The 26,128-nt window shown below is 35.8% G+C and overlaps 1 protein-coding gene across 1 annotated transcript; it reads left to right on the forward strand.

The window, feature by feature from the left end:
• The first annotated feature begins 128 nt into the window (after window positions 1-128).
• Window positions 129-24,935, forward strand: LOC123556643 (uncharacterized). Its single transcript, XM_045347528.2, has 14 exons — window positions 129-996; window positions 7,473-8,523; window positions 10,892-11,046; window positions 11,550-11,682; window positions 12,074-12,254; window positions 12,835-12,881; window positions 14,240-14,579; window positions 14,959-15,057; window positions 15,734-15,859; window positions 16,759-16,935; window positions 18,690-19,143; window positions 20,315-20,521; window positions 20,801-21,553; window positions 22,801-24,935. The coding sequence occupies exons 1-14, from the start codon at window positions 963-965 to the stop codon at window positions 23,088-23,090; spliced, it is 4,047 nt and encodes a 1,348-aa protein (XP_045203463.2). The 5' UTR covers window positions 129-962; the 3' UTR covers window positions 23,091-24,935.
• Window positions 24,936-26,128: the final 1,193 nt, after the last annotated feature.

Below are 26,128 nucleotides of genomic sequence, written 5' to 3' on the forward strand. Positions count from 1 at the left end.
TCTGGAAGTATTAGTGTATGTACAACATTGAAAGTAGTGCTATCTAACCAATCATGCAGCTGCACGCTTCATCTGTTTCAACATAAAAATACCAGCATTAGAAATTTGAACTTTATTTGAACTACATAGACAAACAACCTGGCAGTGAACATTCAATGTTTGGTATTACATGTTTACGGTTCAAATAGATAAATATTTCATAGAAACCAAATATTAATCCTTCTGTGACGTTATGTTAATTACATAAATGAACTATACCTTAGATACCAATCGTCTGTCACTCTGTGACGTTATGTTTTTATTTCATTTTTGTGCGTCACTGAATCGTCATGACGTCATTTCGAGCTACGGATGTTAGTTTCCTGCGCCTTGTTTTAATACGCTTCTGTACGAAAGAGTGCTACAGATAAAGTATTTTGTTTGACTTTATTTAAAATATTATTCATAAAATCTGGCATGCAAGAAAAATAGTCTACCACTGTTTGTAGATGCAACCAGTTACCACAAAAAGTAGCCCTCGAACCAGATAATCTTATCTGCAGCCAGATCGTAGTAATATGTCACTGTGTGACGTTATGTTATGTCAGATAGATGAATATACCAAAGATTCCAATCACATGTCACCTTTTGACGTTGAGTTATTTCACATTGATGAACATATATCATTTGTCACCCCATGACGCTGTGTTATTTCGCATAGGTGGATATACCCTATATACCAGTTATTCGGGAATGACTCAGACATTATGAAGCGTACCACTTCAGTTGAATATAAAAACTCTTTTAACAAGGAAATTGCTATATCTTTCGGTTTCTCATCTTAATGTTAACTCACGATAGAGCATTTTATTATTTACCGGTTTACTATCATTATGGAGAAACTATTATATCGGTAATCGTGTTATTATACCAATTTGACGTATAACGAAATTCGCGAAGTTTTTCTGTTTATCTGATATATAATGGAAACTGCCGTAAACGATGGAACAAGGCAAGGTAAGAGCTCTGTATGTTTTACTAAATATTATATAGTGGAAGATATGACATTTTGTTTGTTTTCATTTTTTTTTCTCATAGTCTGCCAATATCTTAGGAAAATGTGACTTCTGATGGCATTTTTTGTTGCTGCTCGGATATTAGTATAAAAATGTTACTTAGGATCATACATGAAATTTTAAAGGAGCTGTCGCCTTCTAGGGTTCCTCATTACAGTATCATGGGATCAAAGGTCTCAACGCTCTTTAGTATTTTGTAAATAAAACTGATGATAATATGAAAAAAATATATAGAATATATATTATATTATATAGAATAATATATATCTGGGAAAAGTGGCATACGATGGCAAAGTGTGTTATACAATGTACTTGACATGTTTCTAATCTTTTATATGTGGATCAACTGCAGAAATATTTTGGTACTGTCGTATCCAAGGGTTATTTTAATGTAATTTCAAGGTCACTGACATGTCAAGGTCAAACCTGAACTTTTGAAAATAATATACTCAACAAGTTTTCTAACTCCACACCTGTTTTCCCCTTTTATCGCAAAAATTTTGACAGATTTGAATGAATGTTTTACACAATGTTTAATGATTATTTTATTATAATAAAACATAAAAACGATTATAAACTGATTTTAATTCATTTAACCGAACGGTAACAATAAGGTAACCCTTAAATTAAAAGTCACATAATTAGTAAATTCCAGATCACACCAATACACTTTGATCCTATGAATTTAATGAAATGAATGTTCAAATATGTTTAGTTGAAATGGAACATCCGTCAATATTTTCAATATGAACATGTTAATTTCAATTAGGTTTATGACGTCATTAATGACACCACATTAATGACAAAATTGCTTAATCCCGCAGATGGCAGTACTTGCCGCATAAAGACCAGTACCAAGTTGCATTCATTCTGTGACTTTTTATTTTTGGGTTACCTTATTTGAACTGTCATGGCTCAACGAATGTACGCACAGTTGATATCGCTTTTATATGGTGGCTGATTTCTGCCATCTCGTTCTGGCGTGTTGGCGCGTTTGCAGGGCGCCAGAACGCCAGGACGACAATTATACACGCCAAGACGACAAACAAGGCATTTATCGTTCTGGCGGGGGCGCCAACACGCTAAATTGGGAAGTTGTCGTCATGGCGTTCTGGCGTCTTGGCGCGTTTGCAGGGCGCCAACACACCAGGACGACAAATTATACGCGCCAAGAAGACAAAATTCATACTTGTCGTTTTGGCGCGTTCATTTGCCGTCTTGGCGTCTTGGCGCCCCCGCCGTTTTGGCGCGTTCACTTGTCGTCTTGGCGCGTTGGCGGGGGCGCCAAGACGCCAACACGCCAAGACGACAAGTGAACGCGCCAAAACGACAAATATGACGCGTATAATTGTCGTCCTGGCGTGTTGGCGTCTTTGCGCCCTGCAAACGCGCTAAGGCGCCAGAACGCCAGGACGACAACTTCCCAATTTAGCGTGTTGGCGCCCCCGCCAGAACGACAAATGCTTTGTTTGTCGTCTTGGCGCGTATAATTGTCGTCCTGGCGTCCTGGCGTTCTGGCGCCCTGCAAACGCGCCAACACGCCAGAACGAGATGGCAGAAATCAGCCACCATACATTTATCTTTATTTAATTGAACTGGTCAATCAACAATGTGTCCAATTTTCATTCAAATCTGTCAAACTTTGGCAGAGATAAAAACAAAAGTCATGTGTGGAAAGGTTGAGTAAATGGTTATAAAATGACACTACAAATGCATTTCTTGCACTTCAGGCAGCAATGAAATTTTAATTTAAGCTTTGAACTGACTATAAAAAGAATATTTACATTCCGTACACCTTTTTAGAAAGAGAAAATATGGTAGGTTTTGAGGAAGAAGACTACAACGGTAAATGAATTACATATAAATATATAAAAATTCTCACATAAATTGTTAAAATCACTTTACTGTCATGTATACAACCAAGTACTTTTAGCTCAATAAGGAGAGCGTAGATCTAAGGATCGCGGGGTCGTGAGTTCGATCCCCGAGAGAGGTGCATGTTCTCCATGATTTGATTATAGACATTGTCAGGAGTAATTTCGTCCTTCACTTCTGAATTATATGGAGAAGTTGGCAGTTACTTGCGGGGAAAAGGCTAGTACTCGTAGAGACTCCAGACACACTGATTAGGTTAATTGAGCGTTTCATGATTGAAATACTGTTGAAAGTAACATAACATATAAAATGAAATGCTTCTCCAGCTCCTAAAGAAATGACTTCAATACTGGTGATGATTCATAACACACACACACACACACACACACACACATATATATATACATGTGATATATATATATATGATAATTTGTCCACGCGGTGATGGTTAAATAGGACCATTTTAGAGGAATAACTGTAAGATTGGTCACATTATAGGTGTACACAGTACATGTACGGTAATAAACAAAACAGAACAGATCTGTAGGATTTCAACTAGTTAATCTGTACACTACTTCTTTGATTTGCTGTAATTTCTTTCTTTTGTTCTACTATCGGTCAGACACTTATCATCATATTTTATGTATTTGTAATTAAGTAGCACATTTCAAGAACTTCCATGTCACCGAAGCTCTTAATGCGATATTTGCATTATTTTATTCTGAAAATTCAGCGCGCTATTTCTGTTTCGATCCTTATAAATTTTGGCTTTGCTTCTACACTCTCACTTCCTGTTCAAAACAAAAGTTGAAAACGAATCAGATCGTAACAATTTACACATCTGACACTTGCACTTGCTTTCAGGCATGATGTCCTTGATAACATTGCGAAAACAAAGCTAGTATCTTGACACTGAAACATTAGTCATTCAGATAATTTACAAATAAAATGTAAAAATAAAGATACAAAAACATCAAGTTTTACCTTCCGATATTTTCATGATTACTGATAGATGATGGTTCAGCTAATCAAAATGGTGAAATATGGTGGTTCAATAGTAACTAAGATATACAATGCGTAAAATAACTTCCTGCACGATGAGAAGAGCATAAGAAGAGATTTGAATTTCAAAACGATGGATTTATAATAAACAAATACTGCCGATTGAATATGTCAGGCTAAGACGTCTATAGCTTGTTAAGTGGGACTATTATGGGGTTTATTCATTTTTATATAAGCGTAAGAAGTTATTTTTATATAAGGGTAGTTCATTCTAGCATTCCACACGGAATTTAATTGACAATATATTTATTTTTACACGTTTAAGGATACAATAGCGTTAGCTCACATTTGTTTCATTTTATAACATCAGTAGATTCCTTCGTGATACATTTGTACGTTTGTTCTACCCGGTTCTATCACCAACCAACCACTCGGAAATCTAAAGGTATTGTAACAGGAAAACAAACATGCTTTACCCCTATATTCACAGTCATAAAGATCATACTAATAACATTCGATATACTTTCAAATTCACTGACAATTATTAAGCCTTTTTTGAAGTTATGCCATCCATAGAACCAACATAAACAAATAGTTACAAAATTGTAGATATTGAAAACACTTGAAGAGTGGTTACCAGCTCTTATAATAGCCTAATGTTAATGCGCAAAGAAATATTTTTTTAGCTGATTCAAAAATATGAAGAGTACCATTTTCATGCTAATGGAATGAAAAAAACAAAAACAATCTTAACATTTGCGGTTATCTAATATCTATATTTAAACTTTGATATCGCTTAATTTTTGTACATAGTATTTCTAAACGCCCACACATTCCTGAAATTACTACAGCACGTGCGTAAACCACTGGAATAGAGTTTTAATTGACAGCATAGACCATTTTAGATAATGCTTTAGAGAATTTGCACATTTCATACTATCACACAAACATACCTAATCAAACCGAGTTTGCTATTTTTTACGTCCTTGAGTTCTATGCTTCCGAAGGAATCTTTAGATCTGTCAACAGTTAGTACAGTCAAACTGTGTTCGCCAGAGCTCGACGGGACAAGCAAAATGTGTTCGCGATATCAGTAGTACAAGCCAACGTGAAGTATACATTATATAGACCCTACGATGAGTTCGAGCCAAGAGTAGTAAGCGAATAATCCGAATTCAAGCAAACGAAGTTTGACTGTACTAGTCTTTATAAAATACGCGCCATAGATTTTTCTACCTGTACTGTTCATACAGACAATCATACAGGTAATCAACCAGCTTTTTGAAAATTGTTATCCTGGAAACTGAAGTTTTAGAAACATAAGAAAGATAGCTTTCATAAATGAACAAAATATCAGTAACGTAAAGTTAAGCTCATTCTATAGAATCAACTTTAATCGTTTTGAATTTTGCCAGTCTCAAATGCAATAAATCTACACGAAGTAATTTATTTTACTTCTCAAATTCATAATTATCACCGAAAAATTAAAGTTAAAGTGGAATTATATGCATTTTCAAGTAAAAATCCAGCTGAAATAGAAGTGTGTGTAAAAAGGGATGGAGGAAATTATAGCTTTTAACCCAACATACCAAACTCTTTCCGTTACCAGTACGAAATGATGTTTCCAAATATAATTTTTCTTATTTTGAGTGGGGCAGTCTTTTTAAGAAAAGTCGAACTACATGCAGGAGTTGCTTCCCTTTTACTTCAGAAATCTCTATCTTTAGGTAAGGGAGATCATTGCGCAGAAGACTGAAGAAAAGCTCTATTATTTCATTAGCCTGATTAGCATTAACTTCAAATACTTATGCGGCATTATCGTTAATTTATCACATTTAAATTCACAACAACCGAAACTTGCTTTTATAGAACACTCACCAAAAACACACTATGTGCATTAAGATGCGCATAATGCCACTTTAACATTAAAAAGTAGCAAAAATGGCGAAAATCTGAAGTTTATAACCAAAAATTAGGGATGGCAACGAATAGCAATTTTGGTATTCGAATATTCGGTCAACCTTCCGAACGAATATTCGAACATTCGGTCATCAAATGATCAACTAATAAACTCAAAATCTTATAAATTTATCGTATCTTAATTAGCAGTGATCTGCATTAATTCTACTTTCGTTTACACCGGAAGTAATTCAGACATTGACGAAATAAAACTGACTAATCGTTCTCAGCTCTTGTTCACCTTTTTGAATATAAAATATTTGTTCCTTCATTTACATATAATTTACATAGTTTTTACTTATTTTTACATGGATGTAGCCCTCCCGTAAGTAAGGTTCTCTCCACAGATATTACACGTAGTCGACACCCTATCGGATGATTGCGTGAATTACTTTAAAAGAAAGGCGGCATTGCTTGAATTTTGACAGTAGATTCACGTAATTTAGCACAATATTTTCAATTAAACGAAGTGTAAAATTAAGATTGTGGGGGTGTCTAATAAAAGATGTATTTTGCTTAGCTTTACCCTTTGTCTGAATATTGAGTAGATTATACTATATTTTTTTCCATACAAAATGCATTTATTATCAAGAGGATGATCCGTTTTCATTAAAATAATAAAAAAGTTTCAAAAACCTAAACTTTTTTTTTTATTAAAATAACATTCATCACATTTTACTTGTTGTCAACACTTTTCGGTACTTTTCTTTACTCAAATACATCTTAAATCGACTTGGAATGAAAACCAAGTCATTAGTTCATGTGCTTTCTAATGATTTTTAATTACATGCGGTTCGCACCTACCGAAAACTAGGCGATTTGTAACGGATTTACATCAATTAGAGACCAATCGAATTTCTAAAGGTAAGCAATTAGCGGTACTAACTATAGGGTACGATGTACAATCTTGGCCCGCTTATATACAAAGTGACATGTCTGACAGTGACAGAAGCCATTTTCGGGCGTATCTACATGAAAGCGGAGTTTGGTAAATTAGATAAACGAAAATACTGGATCTTTCATTTGGTTTTCGTTTATTTCTTATCATCTTATATTTTTTTCCGAATATTCAAATAGTGAAACAGTATTCGAATATTCGTGTCATGAACGAATATTCGAATATTCGTTGCCATCCCTACCAAAAATGCACTTATTGACCTTTGACCTTGTGCTGTGACCTTACTATGACCCTCAGAAGGCAGCCCCCTGAAATTTTTCCATTTTTTATAAAGTTAACAATGAACATGGCTGTCGGGCATTAACAAAAAATGCCATCAAAGGCAATTTTTAGGCCTCTTTTTTTGGATATATAGGCAGACTATCAGGAAATGTGTTTTTAGTTTGATGAGGCCTGAAAGAGTATTGGTAGTACTTTAGTATGTGTATTTCTTATTTCCACAATCTGCTAAGATACGAATGCTCTTTGATCAAAAGCAGTAAGAAACACATCTACACTTGCAGTTCTTATCTAGTGGTCAAGTTTATATTCGTCTGAATTTTAACGTCGTAAAAAAAACATTCGAGTTTACAATGCAAATAGCAGTCTAGATTTGTTGAAACAATAAATTAAATCTTTTACAGAAAGCACCCAAGATCTTGGCGCTGCGAAAAAAAACTCCAAACTTCAGATACTGCAAGATGTACAGCCGACACAATTCCAGAATTATTTCGAAACAAGTACTGATATAGACACAAAACAAGACATTGCCGGAGAAGTACGTATGAAGCCAAACATGCATTGTGACACCAGACAGTCAGTTTCATTATTATCTGGGAACAAACGGCAGCTGAAAGTTTTTGACAGTAACGTGCAATCTAAACAGACTGTTGCTGCGATCAAGCCAGTTGTAAGAACAGAAAGTGTTGATAGGGAAAACCAAAACAATATGGAAGACGGACAGCCATCTTCAGAGCGGCGCAATATAAGACATTGCGACCGGGAGTTTAAAGATGAAATAGCATTGCCTTGTATCAAGATTGACCTGCTTGTACTGGGTAGATTTAACGCCAAACACGAAACAGAAAACACACAAATATCTTATAACAGAAATGAAAAGAAAGTCATTTTCAAGACAAGGTCTTTTGACGAACTGAAAGTACTCAAGCTTAAAATGTACGAGTGTCTAGACAGAGTCGTGTCTGACGTAAAGACATTGACTGAACAACGTTATCAACTCCTTTGTCGTCCCAACTGTCTAGGAAACATACAATCAAAGAGTGAAGAACTGGAAAATATAAGGGTGTTATATCAATGTGACAAAAACAGAAAAGCTATTAGATGTTTTGCATTCACTGAAAGAGAGGCTCGTAAAGGTATTCAACTTCTCGAAGAAGAGATTACACAATTAAAGATACATATAAAGCCTTCCCAACTCCAGTGCCTTAGTAACACTACCTGGATATCTTTAAAGAAGTATTTAGACGTTGACTTGACGAGCGTGTTTGTAGCTGAAAATGGGGAGACCATTGTGGTTGAGGGTCTGATAGAACAGGAGGCGACAACAGCATATCATGTCATTATTCGATACCTGAAAGACAACATGAAAGTCAAACAAGTTTCAACCATTTTGGAGTCATCAAAAGCCAGATGTTTTCAAACACGATTTGAGAACAAATTACGCCACAAAATGCAGTGAGTATTTTTTCGCGATATATTATTTCATGTGGTGGTCAGTTGTTCCCGATATGTATCTAAACAAGCACAACAAAAAGTGGAAGCTGAATTATACGGAATATTCTGCATATTGCGGAATCCTCTTTTGTTAACATCATGCATGCCTAAATATTGAATTGTATGATGAAACATTGGCGATGGTAGGATGGTATGACAGTAGGGTGGTATGATGGAAACGGTAGGATTGTTGGATGATACGATAACTGGAAAACGGTGGTACGATAGTAAAGTGGCGATGGAAGGTTGGTGATGGTATGCTAGTCATATTCTGCTATCGCTATCTCTCTGTCCTACCATCGCCATTCTACCGTCGCCATATCCTGCTATTGCTACCTCTCTATCCTACTATTGCCATCCTACCATCGCCATATTCTGCTGTCACTATCTTTTTATCCTACTATCGCCATTCTACCGTCGCCATATCCCGCTATCGCTATTTCTCTATCCTACAATCGATATCCTAACGTCGCCATATCCTGCTACCACTATCTCTCTGTCCTACTATTTCCGACCATAGCCATATCAAGCTACCGTTATCTCTCTATCCTACTATCGATATCCTACCGTCGCCATATCCTGCTTTCGCTATCTCTCTATCCTACTATCAAATTCCTACCGTCGCCATATCCTGCTATCGCTATCTTTCTATCCTACTATCGATATCCTACCGACACCATTTCCTGCTATCGCTATCTCTCTATCCTACTATCGATATCCTACCGTCGCCATATCCTGCTTTCGCTATCTCTCTATACTACTATCAAATTCCTACCGTCGCCATATCCTGCTATCGCTATCTTTCTATCCTACTATCGATATCCTACCGACACCATTTCCTGCTATCGCTATCTCTCTATCCTACTGTCGATATCCTACCGTCACCATATCCTGCTAACGCTATCTCTCTATCCTACTGTCGATATCCTACCGTCGCCATTTCCTGCTATCGCTATCTCTCTATCTTACTATTTCCGACCGTAGCCATATACTGTTACCCTTATCTTTCTATCCTACTATCGATATCCTAACGTCGCCATATCCTGCTTTCGCTATCTCTCTATACTACTATCGATATCCTACCGTCACCGTATCCTGCTATTGCTATCTCTCTATCCTACAATCGATATCCTACCGTCGCCATATCCTGCTATCGCTATCTCTCTATCTTACTATTTCCGACCGTAGCCATATACTGTTACCCTTATCTTTCTATCCTACTATCGATATCCTACCGTCGCCATATCCTGCTTTCGCTATCTCTCTATCCTACTATCGATATCCTACCGTCGCCATAACCTGCTATCTCTATCGCTCTATCCTACTGTCGATATCCTACCGTCACCATATACTGCTATCGCTACCTCTCTATCCTACTATCGATATCCTACCGTCGCCATTTCCTGCTATCGCTGTCTCTCTATCTTACTATCGATATCCTACCGTCGCCATATCCTGCTATCGCTATCTCTCTATCCTACTATCGATATTATACAGTTACCATATTCTGCTATTGCTAACTCTCTATCCTACTATCGATATCCTACCGTCGCCATATCCTGCTATCGCTATCTCTCTATCCTACTATCGATATCCTACCGTCACCATATACTGCTATAGCTATCTCTCTATCCTACTATCGATATCGTACCGTCGCCATATCCTGCTACCGCTATCTCTCTATCCTACTACCGATATCCTACCGTCACCATATACTGCTATAGCTATCTCTCTATCCTACTATCGATATCCTACCGTCACCATATCCTGCTACTGCTATCTCTCTATCCTTCTATCGATATCCTACCGTCGCCATATCCTGCTACTGCTATCTCTGTATCCTACAATCGATATCCTACCGTCGCCATATCGTGCTAGCGCTATCCAACCACCATACTATTTTACTATCTTACTATCGTTTTGTAATGATTTGGCGATGTGCAATGACAGGATATGAAAAACAGAGTTCCGAAGTAATAAGAATAGTTTTGAAACAATTTGGGTACATTCTTTTAAAAAAGTCTTTGTAACAGAAATTATGATTATCTAAAACCAATGGTTTATTAACGACTTTCAATCATGTTTAAAGAGAATTTCTAAAACCGCTTTACGACAATGTATAATGGAATTGGGTATTGTTGTTAAATAGGTGTACGTTAAGACATATATACAATGTCTGATGACAGAGAATCTCGTCTGGTACAAATGATACATACTGTTTGATGTGTATAGGGTAAGCAAACATACAAATGCAATACATACTGAATATATGATTATGAAATGTACATAAACATTACCAAACATACATAGTTATGTTCTTTATAACTAGAATGAAAGGGGGAAAACTTGACGTTGTTACATTGTCAGAAGGTCCTTTGAAACTGCAAGTTTCGGTGGAAGAAGAATCTATCGCCGACGAATTAAACCAAGTTGTTGCTCTAATTTGGCAGGAAAACATTGATATAAGGAGCATTTCATCTCAAGGTTTGTAATAATTAAACACAAACATACGTACAAACAATAAGAATAACACAGGATTGTTCACAATATTTACCATTTTAAACGGTGTACTTTAAGTACCTGAAGGGACATGCCTTCAGATATACATAAACATAAAAATAAATCAAATCTTGTCGTAGGGTTGATCAATGCATTTCTTCATGTACATAACATTATTTGACTGTTATATGAATATAATTTAATTTGTGAGGTTTGTCCCCTTAGTACATGCTGCTAAAATGTGCGGTTTGTCCCCTCAGTGCATGTTGTTAAAATGTGAGTTGTGTCCCCTTAGTGCATGCGGTTAAAATGTGAGGTTTGTCCCCTTAGAGCATGCTGTTCAAATTTGAGGTGTATAACCCCTTATAGCACTTGGTTTTCTTGTGAAATGTGCCATCTGAGTATATGTGGTTCAGATGTGCCGTTTGCCCTTTAGTACATGCGGTTTAAGAGTAACAATTTGAAATAATATAAATTATCTCTTCTAGCCGACGATGTCTGGCTTCTAACGAAGGGGCTCGAAAGTCTTACAGGGAAAGAATTTGTGTCAAGATTCGAACAAACACACGCGTGCTTTGTGGATGTGTCTGTTGTTGAAGAGAATTTAGGCTGGAATTCATGGTAAGTTGATCTGACTGGATTAACTTTTTCGCTTGAAACTAGAAATACATGTCGTAGCAATTCTTATTTATACATATACATAACATATTTTAATGTTGTTGTTAAGTTACAGTCATTTTAGATGTGTCTTCATAAATAAGATTTAACAACATTTAATTAGTGAACACTGCAATTTCATAAATTACGGACAAATTCACAATACTTTTCTGAACCAAAATAAAAAGCGATCCAATGTACATAATTATACTTGTAAAATGGCGCTTTGAAGTTCATACATTGTACCCTCATTCATTGTCTAGACTTTTTGTTATGTGTCACATGACTCGATTTATTTTCACATGACTCGATGTGTATTGTCACATGACTCGATTTTTGTGTTACATATTTTAAGCGGTACTATTGATGATTTTAATGATTATGACGAACAAGTCTTTCAAGATGACACCTTCACTTTGTCTGATGTCACATGCAATACACATATACCTGAGAAATTCAAATATTCTGAGAGAGTTAATAACCGCAGTAGAGGAAAATCCGAAGGAGCGAAATTTCGACACTATCAAGCCGGAATGGTACGTATACCAGAAAACGTTTGTAGTTTTTGCCAAGCTGCGTAGCTGCCATGGCTTGTAACTGTCTTGTTTCATACTCTCAAACAACTTAAGTACTAACATAGTCAATCCGAAACCATGTAAACTAATCATATGGCAAACTACAGCGACTTCCACATATTTGTAGGATGTCTTATTTGGCAAAAAAGACATACTACCTGAAGTGGCATACTGCGACGTATCCTTGTAAACATACAACATTTCACAGTTTGCATATAAGCGTAGTTCTCAGCAAAGGCCATGGCATGTCCCTGCTTTGTCAATTAGATTGATCACTTGTACACGTTTCTGACAGGATTGGGGCAAAGTAAATACAGCATCATGATATGTAATTTATGTAAATCACTTGCATGCATACACAAACATGCAGATACTTCTGTACCAAAGCTACATGTTCTATGTTATACTGTGTCGTTTCAAAACATGACACATGCTCCAAACCTATTTCTTGACTCATAGGGCATCATAATTTACTCTTCAATATATAATAATATATAAATAATATATATTTGAGTGATTTGTTACCGTTGTTACTTTGTAGAGCGAGGAGGAAGCCCTACAGATGGCGCTTGAGCAGTCAGTTCAGAGGTATGGTATAATATTATTATAATATATCATTTCATCACCAATAACTAGTATTACTTCCTTAATAGTCCCTTATAGGGTGTTTCACCTGAGGGGACTTATGATTTGCTTCCCCATCCGTCCGTCAATCAGTCCGACCGTCACCTAAAGTGAGGCACTGTCGTAACTTTATAAGTACAAAATATTTTCTTATGAAACTTAGTAAATTGATAAATGGCAAAATAGAGAATATCCACGACCATTTTATTCCGTTGCTTTGACAAAAATGTGGTTGCTATGGCAACAAATACTGCAAAAATATGACATAAAGTGGCAAAGTGGGGATCTACAATAACCTTAAAAAAGTACAATATATTTTTCATTGATACATTGGTACAGGGCAATATGGAAAATATGTGCGTCCGTTTATTTTGCTGTTGTGGCAACAAATATGGTTGCTATGGCAACAAATAATTCAATAGTACGACAAATAAATGGATTCTGCGTTAACTGTAAAAGTACAAGAGATTTTAATATGAAATTTTATTCACATGTAGAAGACAATGTGGAGAAAATTCAAATTATTTTATTTTGTTCGTTTGTCCATCATTTTGCCCGTCGTTCACAAATTGTGGATTTTGTCATAACTTTAAAAGTATAATATACTTTTTTCATGAAACTTGATACATGGATATAGATGAAAATATGGGTAGTTCTCACATCCGTTTATTTTGCTGTAGTTGATATGGTAACAAATACTTAAAAGATATGTCAAAAATGTCAGTTTTGTACAAAAGACTTATTTTCACTAAATTTACTAAATATGTAGAAGACAATTAGGAAAACATGCACAGTGTGTTTATTTTCTTCATTTTCCCATCCGTTCATCCATCTATCTGTCCTTCTCTTAGTTATAGATGGTGGATTCTGTTATATCTTTAAGGTGCACGGTATTTTTCATAAAACCTGGTACATAGATAGAAAAGCAATTTGTAGGAAATACAGACGAATTATTTTGTGTCTTTATCTGCCCGTTCGTTCGCCTGTCTGTCTGTCTGTCTGTCTGTCTCTCTATTCGTCAGCCACAAAAAAATGATCTTTTTATAACTTTCAAAGAAGACGGAATTCTTCACCATTCCTAATTGATATACGATAAGTAATTTTACGAGAATATGCAGGTTCTTAAATTTTGCTGTTGTAAACAATGCGGTTCCTTTGGCAACAAATATGACATATGACTCTTCCTGTACGTGACGTAGGACAGTAGTCTTGCTTTCAAAAAGCAAATATATTTAAAGGTGTAATTCGAAACCAAACTGACTGCCTGAAACAATTTTAAACGACGACTGAATCAAATATATATTTAATGTTATTGTCTATAGTGCAAATATGGAAGAATGCGATATAAAAGACACTGGAAACGTCCGGCCTGACTGGAATACCAGCGTTGAAAACAATACAGCGATGTTACAGCCAGGTTTTCGTGCTGTTTACACCTTTAAATATGGAGAAGTAGATAACCGCAGTGTATATTTGAATGAATGTACTCCTGCGTGTGAAACCAAACCATCGACAAGTACTTGTAATGCGGCACCGCAAACCAGAAGTCAAGAATGCCTAGATAAAACGCCAGATAATTTCAAATCCGAACGAATGTCGAGAAATCTTTACATGTTCAGAACGAAGGTTCAGCTCATTCAAGGTCAAATTATACAACAGCAGGTAAGTATTATAGAAAATCAGCATGATAAGGATGTCCAAACGCTACAAAGGCATAATCGAAAAAAAAATACACAAAGTGTTGAAAACTTGAGCAAGACTTTGTACTTTTGCCAAAAAAAAGCGACATTCTTACATTTCAGTATGTTCATAAACATTTTACTAATGTACTTCTACTTTATTTTATGGAAACATCAGTTATATTTAGACTGCAAGTTTCTTTTCAGAAAAAGGTAATAGTGTCACAAAATGGAAGACTTGTTGGCGGCTGCATACCTACAATACTCTTGAACAAATACCATAAAACCGAAATCAAACAAACTAATTAACTCAAGTTAGTTGAACTTGAATAGTAATTCAAACAAGTATTTTTATTATTTAGGCAGATGCATTGGTAAACGTGATGAGTTGGACAGAGAGCTCTTTTGATGGTTCTATTCCTAAATCATTTTTGGACGCAGGCGGTGAAATGTTGTTGCAGGTATGTTTTTTCAAAATAAGACTACGATTGAAATGACATTTAACTGAACAAGGATTGTTAAGATACATTCTACAACAGCTTGAAGTGTAGAGTGGCATTTTATGCTATTCTGTTGCAATTTATACTGTCCTACCCCAGCGGAGTTGCAATTTACACTATCCTATTACAATAGAGAGGTATCTTATGCCATGACATACCGACAGAGTGGCAATTTACGCTATCCTATACCAACGGAGTGGCAATTTACGCTATCCTATAACGACACAGTGGCATTTACGCCATGCTTTACCAACATTGTGGCAGTTTATGATACCCTGTACCGACAGAGTGGCAATTTACGCCAGCAAAATTTAGGTTTTCGTGCTTGTATCTTGTTTAGTGTCTGCCCTAGCCGTTCATTTTTATATTTATTGAATGCTGTACGTACAACCTGAAACAAAGTTACCAAATTGTGTGGGTGTAACGTTAAACCAAACAAACAACCAGTCTCGACATCACATGATTATCGACTTTGGATATATATATATATATATGTTATTCAGTCATTAAATAGTTACATTGAGAACACTCTGTGATGACGTATCATGGTGAAAAACGGAATTGTAAATTGTGTTTCCGTGACAAGGTATAAAATCCTTGTATATTTCAAAACCATTCATCTTTTTTCTCCTTACAGATGTATGAATGTGTCGAGTCTACATCCACAGGCGCTGTTGTAGTAACATGTTCATCAGGACAACTTCAGCATAAATGTTCAACAATATTCCATGTAAAATTGAAGAATGATATCCCTTATAAAAAGGTATGATTTTTTTTGTAATTATTCATAGAAGCTGTTACAAATATTCCTGATAAAGCAAGGCTGTGAAAATGTTTTAAATTAGATGAAATACTAAATGAAAAGTAAATGGTATTTAGTCAGTGGCAGTTAAAATCGAACCAATCACGAGAATAATGTTTTCAGTATTCCCAAATAAAAGTATAATAATACAATCAGCCTATTCGACATTAAGTTTCAGGGAATACAAAAGCTACTAAACTGATTGCGATCAATAAAATAAAAGCAAATACAAAAACACCCGCTATTTTACATAAAATTATCAGAATTAACGTAACTGCACGTCCGGATCAACTTTTTTTCTTTATAATATAGAATTAACTTAGATCCTTACTTTTCATTACTTCAGAATGCATTTTGGAAATTTGGCAAACAAAAAGATAAATTAATGTATTTAATTTTTCGCTAGACATTTTAGAAGGTTTTCAGAACTAAAGTCAGTGGAAAAATCATAATTTTGGTACCATTTTCGAGAGTATAAATTTTTCGAAAGCGGGCAAAGAAAACTGTTTTGGGACCAGTTATACGTTATTTTATCTAGTGTTGTCGCCTTAAAAATCCGTTAATTAACGCCGATATTTGATAATATGAAATAACACGAAATCTCAAAACGAGCTCGAGAAAATCGATTTTACATTAAAATGCTACAGTGTAACTACACATAACTCAAAAGAAAGAGCATATTGAGATTGGTGTTATCTTGTTGTAGTCACGGAATAGATACGGAATACCGGGAAGCCTATGTTACGGCAAATGCCCGCATTTTATTAATGCATTTAGCTCGTTTGGTAAATTCTGTATGAAAAAGGCATACATTTGCTTTTCCGTACGTTATTGAACGTGGCCATATTTATTCTTTATAGATGGTATGTCAGGCAGTTTCCGAAATTTTTGATGAATGTGGAAACTGGGATTGTAAATCTGTAGCCATGCCACCGATTGGTGTCGATAAGGTGTGCAGATACCCTCCAGCTGATGTCGCTGAAACAATGCTAACAGAGATAGGTCAACAACTGCAAGTTGGAAACAGTAAAATAAAGGTAGGATTTCATTCCTTGCTTCATGGCGTGAAGTCTTATTCTCGAAATTATCTTCCGCTGAGTAATAATATTATATATGCTGCTGTAACAAAGGTAAACAATCGACGTGCTGTTTTCTGCCACATCTCTAAAGCATTCGATTGAGTGTGGCATCGGGGACTCTTAACCAAACTATCATCTATTGGAGTAGAAGGTAATCTTTTGAACTGGTTTGGATCTTATTTATCAGATAGAAAAGAACGAGTAGTTCGTAATGCTTCACCTAAATGGTCTTCAGTAAATGCCTGTGTCCCACAAGGATCTATCTTCGGCCCTCTTCTCTTCTTAGTAACATATTAAAGACATTTAAAAACTCACCATTTTTAAAAAGCTGTTACATGTCTTCATTTTACTGCATTTGCAACAATGTACAAGTGCTTAAACTTTACACAACTAGGTTAAACATCGTTTTTGACAATTGTTTACTTTAAATTTATTTCTTTACGTATGGCATTCTCTTTAATGGGGACAACTTTAAGAATATTTCAAGTATCCAATTCTACGGGACAGAAAGGAAAAAATGTACTGGACAGATGGGTTGTTTATACAGATGTTGTTTGTTTATTAAAAATTTCTGTTGTTTTGTGATATACTGCTTAACCTTAATTCCAGCCAAAACAGAATCTATTGTTTTCTCACGGAAACGAAACAAAACTTTCCATCCAATCCTTTTTATGGACCAAACTCCAATAAACATGATAAAATCACTCCAACATCTTGGTCTCACTTTGTCTAACGACGCCAAATGGTTTTCCCATCCTTCATCGTGTGTTAACAAGGTATAGCAGAGCATTGGAGTTCTCCGATCGCTTTAATCTAACACATCAAGATCTAGTCTTGAGAAAATGTATATTTCTTTCATAGGACCAATCTTAAAATACCGAGACATCGTTTGGGATAATTGCAGAAACGAACTAAAAACGATCTAGAAGCGATACAGATATCAGCACGAAGAATCATTACAGGGGCAACGCAATATTGCAACACAGATCGTCTCTTGAAAAAATTAAACATGGAAACTTTGTCTGAATGAAAGAGAAAACATCGGCTAATACAGATTTATAAGATGAAAAACAACCTTACTTCTAGGTTTCCACGAAATCTCATTCCTAGCCGTACTAATCAACCTTACCAACTTTGTCCTATTCTGATCCATACAAACAACCAATCTTATGCAAGTTTTTTTTACCCATATCAATCCGTCAGTGGAACGCGCTCTCCAGATGTCTAAAACGCCTGTTAGCTTTCCCAATTTAATAACGAACCTTCCATTTGTAAGAATAACTCCAAACCATTTGTTAACGTCGGGATACGAAAGTACCAAATTCAACATACCCGCCTACGACTCGGATGCAGTTCTCTAAATTTTGAGCTTCACCATAGAAATATAGTTGAATCTAATCTCTGCAAATGTGGTGCAGTCGAAACTCCGCTTCACATTCTCCCTCAGTGTCCGAGGTTTCGCCTCGCACGTCAACCATGATACCTATCTGATCTCCCATGTGGTAAATTAATTTTCCTACGAGTCTAAAGCTACATATCGGCAACTAAGAGATTCGACACATGATGGCGGTATTCTGCATTCCTTTATCCCTTGCGTGACATCATGACTCGTACAATATCACAGTTTGTTTCCTTTTTTTGTACTCCGGCGCAATATAAATCTGGTAAAATAATAATATACAAGCCTTTCCAAATTATATTTATTGTTTCAGACCATTTTGCTGGTGGTGAATGATGACGCAACGTACATGGTATTTGACGAAGTTATCCAAACATACAAGCAATCGTCTGTGTACGACAATCAACAAGCGTTTCAGCAAAACTCAAAAGATATTACATCAAAGAGAAAAGAGAAATCTTCTGGTTCCCAATTCAGCGATTATATATCAGTCTCAAACACTTTTCCTGACCGGACAGTTTTGTTGAAACATAAATCGACCAATGTATCATCGAAAGGCAGGACATGTGATAACAGATCTAATACTAGAAGGACTGGTTCCAAGGCACGTGATTCCAAGGCACATGATAGAAGATCGGGCAATGCAGTCAGGCATAATATTCACCACAAGGGAAAGAAAAGACATGACACAGCCAGAAGGTTGAAACAACTTTCCGAAGAAACTAATGTCCTGGACATGTCAGGAGTGTGTAATAGGGACGCTGAAGGTATTTATGCATTTTTTCAAACATGGGGTATGTGCTGTTTCACTTAATTCGTCCGTTGTTGAGACACAAGCGCTTGATATTAAGGTAATACATTGTGTATTTTACATTTTACTAGTATCTATTTCTGTTTTAAGTTATATTTGATTAAGCAAATTTCTTCTCGATAAAAACATGGAAAAATATCCGACTGGATATGCACATGACCTGCGTCGAAGCCCAAACGAGCATCTATAAAGTTAGAGCATATGTCTGTCTTCTTGAGGATCTTTCAGGAGACAGCGTGTCTTAAAGCTTTCCTCCCACACCTGTGCGTGGTGTGGATACGCCTTCCACACCTGTGAGTGGTGTGGATACGCCTCCCATTCCAGTGTGTGGTGTAGATATGCCTTGCACACCTTTGCGTGGTGTGGATATGCCTCCCACACCTGTGCGTGGTGTGGATATGCCTCCCACACCTATGCGTGGTGTGGATATGCCTCCCACATCTGTGCGTGGTGTGGAGATGCCTCCCACACATGTGCGTGGTGTGGATATGCCTCCCACACTTGTGCGTGGTGTGGATATGCCTCCCACACCTGTGCGTGGTGTGGATATGCTTCTCACACGTGTGCGTGGTGTGGATATGCCTCTCATACCTGTGCGTGGTGTGGATATGCCTCCCACATCTGTGCATGGTGTGAATATACCTCCAACACCTGTGCGTGGTGTGGATATGCCTCCCATATCTGTGCGTGGTGTGGATATGCCTCTCACACCTGTGCGTGGTGTGGATATGTTGTTAGAACTGTTGCAAACTTTTGTTTTGTTGTGTTGACTTACCGTTGATGCAGAACTTGAAATATTTTTAAGATTAAAAAAGACAGTAAATCCAAACAAACAAGACTTGTCGACCAGAAATGAGACTTTTGCTACAACAAATACAAAATATGTTTTAGTCAGTTGAAATTCTTATTTCTAAAGATGCTTACAAGATATGATCATGTAAAAGTTCTGTTTTGCAATATGTGCTATCTTATGCTTACCCGGTATCTAAAATACCTCCACTTTTTAGGCATAATTGAAATGTTAATGGAAATAATTAAAAAACAGGTCTTCTGTGTGCCACACAAAAAGAAGAAGAAAAAAAACTACCCTTAATTACTACCATTTTGCATCTCTTAAATATTCATAGATGTCGATGACCCAACACCTTGCTTGAACGTAACCATTACTGCTGAAAACAAGGATATCTGTATGAAAGCAAGAGAAGCGTTTGAAAACAGAGTAAAAGAGGAATTTCTCCATGAAGAAATAGTTGAAAAGAAACATAATTTAAGTGACAAGGCAAAACATGTCATTGGGGAGATTGTAACAACAAACGACATAAAATCCATAGAAGGTACTGTAGCTTTCAATTACTGCTTTACATGTTTCAATTGTTCGACACTGGTGAAAGAAGCAGAGTTTATTAATTTTGTTTACGTTTCGGCCAGAACGTTTTACACTTAATGTGTAATGGTCCAGTTTAGTAGTATGGAGTGTAAATTGTATTTTTATATACGAAGATAATCATATCTGAAATCTTTAAACATAGAAAGACAAAATCGTTAAAATGTGTTATTAAGAATAGTTTCTACTGGTTTTTCCTGCTATTACAAAAGTTACTTTTCACTTTAAGGGAAAGACTATTACATATTGAGAGGACATGAAGGAATGGTAAGAAAAGCGTGTACAGAAATTCGAAAAATAGTTATAGAGGAGAATAGTAGTATGCTCGGGGGAAAGACAAGACATAGCGGCATACAAAGAGACACACATGAATACATTGAAGCCATGATGGATTATGAACCAGAAGTACCAAAATATTGGATGAATTACAAACAGGGAAAATCGTTATCGTCGTTACTTGTTTCAGCGAAACATTTTGTAACTAGAAGTAAGTTCGAGTTAGTCGAGCTAGGACCCGGCAGACACGCATTTTCTTCTATTATTAAAATGATAAATGCAACATTTGATCCCAGTTTAGTGGGACAAGGTAAAGATGCAGAGGGGCTCGATGGATTTGAGTACAAGAAACTGTTTGTATTGAAAATTGAAAGGGTAGAAAACCTTGATTTGTATGAGGTGTTCTCGAGAAAGCGTCAGACATTTTATCGCCGGCTGTACAAATCCGGAGACCTGAGGTTTCCAAAAATAGAAGATATGCCGAAATGCTCTGGTAGCATAGCAATTTCCAGTTATGTACATCCTGCTTTGGATCAAGATGTACACTCCGAGATAAACGAATTCCTGCTTTTTCATGGCACCAAGGAAGAAAATGTGATAACTATTTGCAATGATGGCCTTGATCCAAGAATTAGCAATGGGGACTCTATGTTTGGGCCAGGTATATATGCAGCTGAAAGTGCGACAAAAGCTGACCAATATGCAGGTATGCATGATTTCCTATATAAATCTGTTATATAAGTGTCATGACATTGTTCTTGTATCTTTTAATGGAAAACGTAATTGCATTTAACTGAATTTCTACATATTGACATACACATCAGATCATTCTGAATTTTCTTTTTGTGCACTTGTAAAATGCGACGTATTGTGTGATCACCTTCGGCGGCAAGAAACCAACTTTGGTTCTAATATCTCAGATAAGGTCGAAAACCAGCTGTATTGACTCAGTGCCTCAAAAGTTATGGTCCTAACATTACTATAAATTGTGAAAATTAACAGAGTCCGCTGTCTAATTTGAGACTAGTTCTGATTCAAAGTTCATTAAACTTAGTCATCTTGTTCATGAGCATAATATGTGGATCAAGTTCAAAAACCATCTGGATCCTCCAAGTCTTTCCGAAGATATGGCCCTTGAATTACCAAACATTACGAAATTGTTTAGTGCCTGCTGCCTAACTTGAGGCTAGTTCGTTTCAAATGTTCACCATATTTGGAAACAATATTTATGATCATGATATCTCTTGGCTCTGGAGTTATAGCCCTTTAATGACTAAATATTTCGAAAAATTGACATTGTCCGCTATCTAACTTGAGTTACTGTAGTTCTTACCAAATGTTTACCAAACGTGGTCACAATGTGTATAGGCATAATTTTTGAACAGGTTTGGTAACAAATGGATACTTCCAGTCACTATTCACTTACGGCCATCGAATCATGATTTAAGCAGTCCTTACGCACTGTTCGCCATATTTTATCAGAATGTTGATAGGGGTGTTATCTCGATCAGAGTGGATAACAGTGGCATAGTCTTTATCGCTGTGGTGTAGTCATGGCCACCTTTGAATTAGGCAAATTTGAGATAATTGACAACTTGTCTGCTCAATAAATAGATTATTTTAGGACCTTCTTGTAGAATTATTGATATAACATAATTTGATAGAACAAGCAAATTCGATGAATTGATATCCCCGCCGAATGGGTTTGTGGTGAGGAATGGCAAAGAATATATCCGGCAAAAGGTTAAGGATGTTTGTCATGAGTGGTGACGACGGTGTGTGTGGGGGTGGGGAGGGTGCAATATTTCTTCATGTAAAATGTAAATATAACTAAGATAATTGAAGCACACGTAAGCAACAACAATTTATTAGTCGATATATTTTGAAGGAAATCTCATTTACCTCTAATGAATGGAATAAATAAGTTTACATTTTCTACTTGTCTCATTGTAGATGATAAAGGACGGCGCTCAGCAGGAAAGGGTAACACCAAAAAGATGTTCCTCATACGTATGGTTCTAGGTAACAGTCACATCTGCACTAAGAAAAATCCAAACAAATTTCGGAGACCACCATGTACAACGTGCATCAAGGATGACTGCAAGAATGCAGGACATGCTGGGAAATTTGGACATGCCTACGATTCTGTAGTGGGTGACAACAAGAAGCTGTTCCGAGAATTTATCGTTTATGACAGCAGTTTATGTTACCCGGAATACTTGATAACGTATGAGAGACGTTAAAGTGACTCGTTCAAACTATTTGGGTACAAATGCTATCGTTTAAAACTGGTTTTATGCATAATTGTCAGTTTTTGCTTCTCAGTGTCACATGACCTTTCTATACCGATTCTGGGTAAAAATAGAGCGTCCTCCTTTTTACACAGAATCGGTATAGAAAGGTCATGTGTAAGGTCTGTGTAAAAAGGAGGATGCTCTATTTTTACCCAAATTGTTAAAAAGAAGCTTTAACCATGATAGTAATCTTGACAGGAACTGTGGAAAAAATAACTTTAACCTTGAGAGTGATGGAAGAACTGCTAAAGATTAGCTCTAACAAGAGTGTGAGAGGAACAATTAAAGAGAAAAAAGCCTTAACCTTGAGAGTGGGAGAGAAAGTGTTAAAAGAGTATTCTTTAACCTTGAGAGAGTAGTAGTGAAACTGTTAAAGAATAGCTTTTACCTTGAAAGTGGGAGAAAAACTATTAAAGCTAAGCTTTAACCTTAGCTTAAGCCTTGAAAGTGAAAGAGACACTTTAACATTGGGAGTGGGAGATAAACTGTTAAAAAGAAACTTTCATCTTGAGAGTGAAAGAGAGACTGTTAAACAGTAGCTTTAATAATCTACAGAGTTAGAGAGAAACTGATAAAGAGAATCTTAAACCTTTTGTGAATGATGGATAAATTGTAATAGAGAAACATTAATCTTGAGAGCGAAAGAGAGACTGTTAAACAGTAGCTTTAATAATGTACAGAGTTAGAGAGAAACTGATAAAGAGAATCTTAAACCTTTTGTGAATGATGGATAAATTGTAATAGAGAAACATTAATCTTGAGAGCGAAAGAGAGACTGTTAAACAGTAGCTTTAATAATGTACAGAGTTAGAGAGAAACTGATAAAGAGAATCTTAAACCTTTTGTGAATGATGGATAAATTGTAATAGAGAAACATTAATCTTGAGAGCGAAAGAGAGACTGTTAAACAGTAGCTTTAATAATGTACAGAGTTAGAGAGAAACTGATAAAGAGAATCTTAAACCTTTTGTGAATGATGGATAAATTGTAATAGAGAAACATTAATCTTGAGAGCGAAAGAGAGACTGTTAAACAGTAGCTTTAATAATGTACAGAGTTAGAGAGAAACTGATAAAGAGAATCTTAAACCTTTTGTGAATGATGGATAAATTGTAATAGAGAAACATTAATCTTGAGAGCGAAAGAGAGACTGTTAAACAGTAGCTTTAATAATGTACAGAGTTAGAGAGAAACTGATAAAGAGAATCTTAAACCTTTTGTGAATGATGGATAAATTGTAATAGAGAAACATTAATCTTGAGAGCGAAAGAGAGACTGTTAAACAGTAGCTTTAATAATGTACAGAGTTAGAGAGAAACTGATAAAGAGAATCTTAAACCTTTTGTGAATGATGGATAAATTGTAATAGAGAAACATTAATCTTGAGAGCGAAAGAGAGACTGTTAAACAGTAGCTTTAATAATGTACAGAGTTAGAGAGAAACTGATAAAGAGAATCTTAAACCTTTTGTGAATGATGGATAAATTGTAATAGAGAAACATTAATCTTGAGAGCGAAAGAGAGACTGTTAAACAGTAGCTTTAATAATGTACAGAGTTAGAGAGAAACTGATAAAGAGAATCTTAAACCTTTTGTGAATGATGGATAAATTGTAATAGAGAAACATTAATCTTGAGAGCGAAAGAGAGACTGTTAAACAGTAGCTTTAATAATGTACAGAGTTAGAGAGAAACTGATAAAGAGAATCTTAAACCTTTTGTGAATGATGGATAAATTGTAATAGAGAAACATTAATCTTGAGAGCGAAAGAGAGACTGTTAAACAGTAGCTTTAATAATGTTACAGAGTTAGAGAGAAACGATTAAAGAGAATCTTAACCTTTTGTGAATGAGGATAAATTGTAATAGAGAAACATTAATCTTGAGAGCGAAAGAGAGACTGTTAAACAGTAGCTTTAATAATGTACAGAGTTAGAGAGAACTGATAAAGAGAATCTTAAACCTTTTGTGAATGATGGATAAATTGTAATAGAGAAACATTAATCTTGAGAGCGAAAGAGAGACTGTTAAACAGTAGCTTTAATAATGTACAGAGTTAGAGAGAAACTGATAAAGAGAATCTTAAACCTTTTGTGAATGATGGATAAATTGTAATAGAGAAACATTAATCTTGAGAGTGGTGGAGAAACTGTTAAACCGTAGTTTTATTCTTAAGAGTGAGACAGAAACGTTTAAAGAGCATAGCTTTAACATAGAGAATGAGAAACAAACTGGTTTAAAGATGATTTAACCTTGAGGGTGAGAGAGAAACTATAAAAGACAAGCTTTGTCCTTGAGAATGGGAGAGAAACAGTAAGAGAGCTTTAGCCCAGAGACTGAGAAAGAAAAGAGTAGTTATATAACCTTGCGACTTGGACGGAGAAACTCTAAAACAGTAACTTTAACATTGATATCGAGAGAGGAACTGTTAAAAGTAGCTTTAACCTTGAGAATATCGATAAGAAGGAATTGCTTTTATTGTATATATCCAATCTGCATAAACGAGTGTGTTTTTATAACAGGCTCTCTAAATTATTTAGATATTCAATTTTATTAGTTTCTAAAACTGAACAGTTATTTCATAATACGTCTAACATTGTTTGTAAGATTTAACTTTGGGAGTTGGATCCTTTCCCTGGCAATTGTCTTTTACTTAGATTTACCTTTGTCCGTTATCTGTTTGTCCGTACGTCGCCTTTGTGTTGTTCATATCTCGAAACGTATTATAGTTTAGTTGTTATTCATAGAGATGAAACATTATGGGAATAATTTTTCGCATGACTAAGAATGTGTGCACCTGGGATTTTGTTTTGGATTTAACTCTGCTAGACCGGATTTATTGCCTTTATCGTAAACAAATATATGTGCATTAGGGGACTCAAAGTTTGTGTCACACTTACCCCAAAGCGTATTTGCCCAAGAGTCATTAAACTTTATAAAAATGTTATTAAACATGTAAAATTGTATACAATGAGATTTATTAAAAAA

Source organism: Mercenaria mercenaria, chromosome 5, assembly GCF_021730395.1.
Source record: "Mercenaria mercenaria strain notata chromosome 5, MADL_Memer_1, whole genome shotgun sequence".
Lineage (NCBI taxonomy): Eukaryota > Metazoa > Mollusca > Bivalvia > Venerida > Veneridae > Mercenaria > Mercenaria mercenaria.

Bases quoted from the DNA above. Each gene is read 5' to 3' on its own strand.
- LOC123556643 (XM_045347528.2), top strand. From the start codon at position 963: ATGGAAACTGCCGTAAACGATGGAACAAGGCAAG. The intron at 11,683-12,073 runs GTAAGTTGATCT...ACATATTTTAAG, and splicing joins AATTTAGGCTGGAATTCATG to CGGTACTATTGATGATTTTA. The intron at 15,860-16,758 runs GTATGATTTTTT...TATTCTTTATAG, and splicing joins ATGATATCCCTTATAAAAAG to ATGGTATGTCAGGCAGTTTC.